General features: G+C 39.3%; 2 gene segments (V, D, J or C); one reads left to right on the top strand and one right to left on the bottom strand.

Annotated features, from left to right (window-relative positions):
• Positions 1 to 2,004, bottom strand: part of LOC115301982 — an 11,872-nt gene extending 9,868 nt beyond the window's left edge. Inside the window, 2 exon segments of the V gene segment in view lie at positions 1,468 to 1,663; positions 1,862 to 1,955. Coding sequence covers positions 1,468 to 1,663; positions 1,862 to 1,913 — 248 coding nt within the window.
• Positions 1 to 2,834, top strand: part of LOC115301965 — a 550,585-nt gene that overhangs the window by 27,848 nt on the left and 519,903 nt on the right.

Here is a 2,834-nt window from a genome sequence, read left to right as displayed (position 1 = left end):
TCTCTCTCTCTCTCTCTCTCTGCTCCTTGTGGAGCTTTCTCTCTCTCAAGCTCACTCTTTCTCTCTGCCTCTCACTCACTTGCACCCTCTCTCTATATATAAAAAGAGAGGCCCTTTAGTTAGTATGTTTAATTCAACCAAATGTAAAATCGACTGCAGGGGGTTTGTAACAAGTTATCTATACATTAACCATTCGTCCAAATGCCTTTGTGTGCAGTGCACGAATAAGGGGCCTGAGAAGTGCATATAAAACCTTTCCCATATACCTCAGAAAGAAAGGTTTTAGTTATAATGATAAAATAAAATCACAAGTCCAAGAATACAGTTAATTATCTAGAAACAGCAGAGCTTTATTAAAAAAGAAAGACATGTAAATGGAAAGAAACAGAATGCTCTGAAACAATCAGATATACACATTAGGGACTTTTATTTTCCACAAATCGATTTATACATTTAATTCAATCATAAAAATTAAATTAATGTTTAAGTAGCAGAATTCATCTTCCCTTCTTCCTCTAAAAGACGTCTACAGATGGTATGCCTTTCACTCCCTACCTTAATTTCTCTCAAACACACAAATAATACACACCATCACTGGGCTTTACAGGAAAACCCATACCACATTTTCTGAAAAAGAAAGTGATCAAATCACATAGAAATGGCTGTCAAATATTCCCCCAAATATAGAGGAGGAAAATCAGTATGAAACTGTACTTAATTAAAATATTTCCCACAGCTATTATAAAGCAGATGTTAAATAAAACGTTAAAATAAAATAAAATAAAGCAGATATTTGAAGGGGAAACTTGATGGAGGTACTGCTCAAATCAAATTATATTAAGTGCACAAATCATGATCCTAATTAGAATAACAGTTTGTAAGACTAAAATGATTATTAGCAATATTATCTGATTACAGAATTATAACGTTCATATTGTGCACTTTACATACTTCTATATTTGGCATGTAATGTTTTATAATCAGAAAAATAATAAATGCTATTTGGAAATGCAATATTTAAATGTGCATTTCATCCATAGTAAGGACTGAAATATTAGTTCTCAGTGGTTATTTATGGTAAAGGTATATGAATATCATATATAAACTCATCTTTAAAACCTGAATTTCAAAATAAAACCTTGCTAACTATCTTCAGCAATCCATTAAGCAGTAATCATTCAAGAAAACGTCCTAACCCTGTCTGGGTCATCTTGATCCCAACACTCTTATATTGTGTTTTTATATCTAACACATTAGCTTCCACCTGCACACAAACAACCGCACAGATGCTCTACTGGAAGGTCTGTGTCAGAGGACAGGGGCTGCAGAGTCGCAGGTTTGAGCAGGCGGCAGGTGTCGGGGACGCACTGTGCACTTGCTGCACAGAAGTAGACCGCTGCGTCTGCGGGCTGGGTGGCTGCGATGTGCAGGGACAGGTGCTTGGCCGTCTTATTCAATAAAACAGTGAGTCTTTGATCTTCTCTTTTGGCCGCATTGGAACGAATGTCTATAATGAATCGGGGACGTTTTCGAAGTTCTTGCTTATACCAAGGGAAGTAGTTGGAGGTACTGTCTGAGTAACTACAGGTGATAACAGAGCTGCTTCCCTCCTGGACACTCAGCGTGGAAGGATGCTGCTCCACCGTCTCTCCTTGGCTGAGCCCTGTGCACGAAGAAAAGGTCAGAGAAAGGAGAACAGTTTCTGGGTTATTAGCTGCAGAATTCCCTTTTTCTCCACTAACTGGAGGAAACCTGAGTAAAGCCAGTCTTGACTTCTGAAGAAGATTCACTAAATATCCACTAAACAGAGAATATTCCCACTATGGGAAAAGCCTCTGTTTCCCATAAACACTCAACTCACAGTGCAGCGACAGCCACAAGAGCAGGATGAAAGCCCCCGTGGACGTCCCCATGGTTCCTACCAATGACCATCAGTTTTGGATTTGTCATCTCCAGCCAGCACAGCTTCTTCTAGTACCTGCCCAGCCTTCTTTCCTCCACCAGTCACAGCGGTTTCCCACGTGGCCACCAGCCAATAAGAAGACGGCTGTGCTTCTGCCCAGGCCTAGTCATGCAGACCCCTGCAGCAGCTCAGAAGCACTACCCTCTTGTGGCCATGTCTGTGCTGAACTCACTACAGAAACGTTCTTCTCTTACCTTGTGCCTCTGAGGGACTTGGATGCATAAAGGCAGCAATAGGTCAAACAAATTACATCTTAGATCAGAGACTAATGCATGGGAAGAACATAAGAATTAAGATTTACACCTTTGCACACTACTGAGTCACTGTTAAGTTCAAAAGAGCTAGAGCCTGTTGCTCTTTATTCGGTGATGAACCTCGTGTGCATGTTTAAATGAGGAAGGAATCATGATTTATCCTCTTAAACAAAGAAAATACAAAACTTTCCCCTTTCTGCTAAATCTACCATTTTTATTTGTCTGTTATGGAGAAAAATCCTTCCTCAAAGCAACATGGAAGCCAAAGATTAGAGTAAAAGAGAGATCATTTGATATTTCAAATAAGATACCTCTTATCTCAGTTGCTGTTTTCCTGAGCTGTCTGGCTGTGACCTTGCTACTCCCAGAGGACTGACAGTACCAACAGTCAGATGTGGAATCTTCCCTCAGTAAGACGATGTGACAAAAAGTGAAAGATCACTCTTCTATCATAAGGGAGCAGGGAGATAACTTCCGTCACTTGTTAATATTTCAACTATAGGAAACAGTTTGACCCAAAATTGGATTGATTTGCATAAAGAAATCTGACATGTTATTAAGAAATCTATTTGAATGTTATGTGTCTTATATTCTGCAAAACACAGATAGACTAGAAA

Source organism: Suricata suricatta, chromosome 9 (assembly GCF_006229205.1).
Source record: "Suricata suricatta isolate VVHF042 chromosome 9, meerkat_22Aug2017_6uvM2_HiC, whole genome shotgun sequence".
NCBI classification, from domain to species: domain Eukaryota; kingdom Metazoa; phylum Chordata; class Mammalia; order Carnivora; family Herpestidae; genus Suricata; species Suricata suricatta.
The sequence above is the reverse complement of the archived record's forward strand: the minus strand, read 5'-3'. Positions and strand labels throughout refer to the sequence as shown.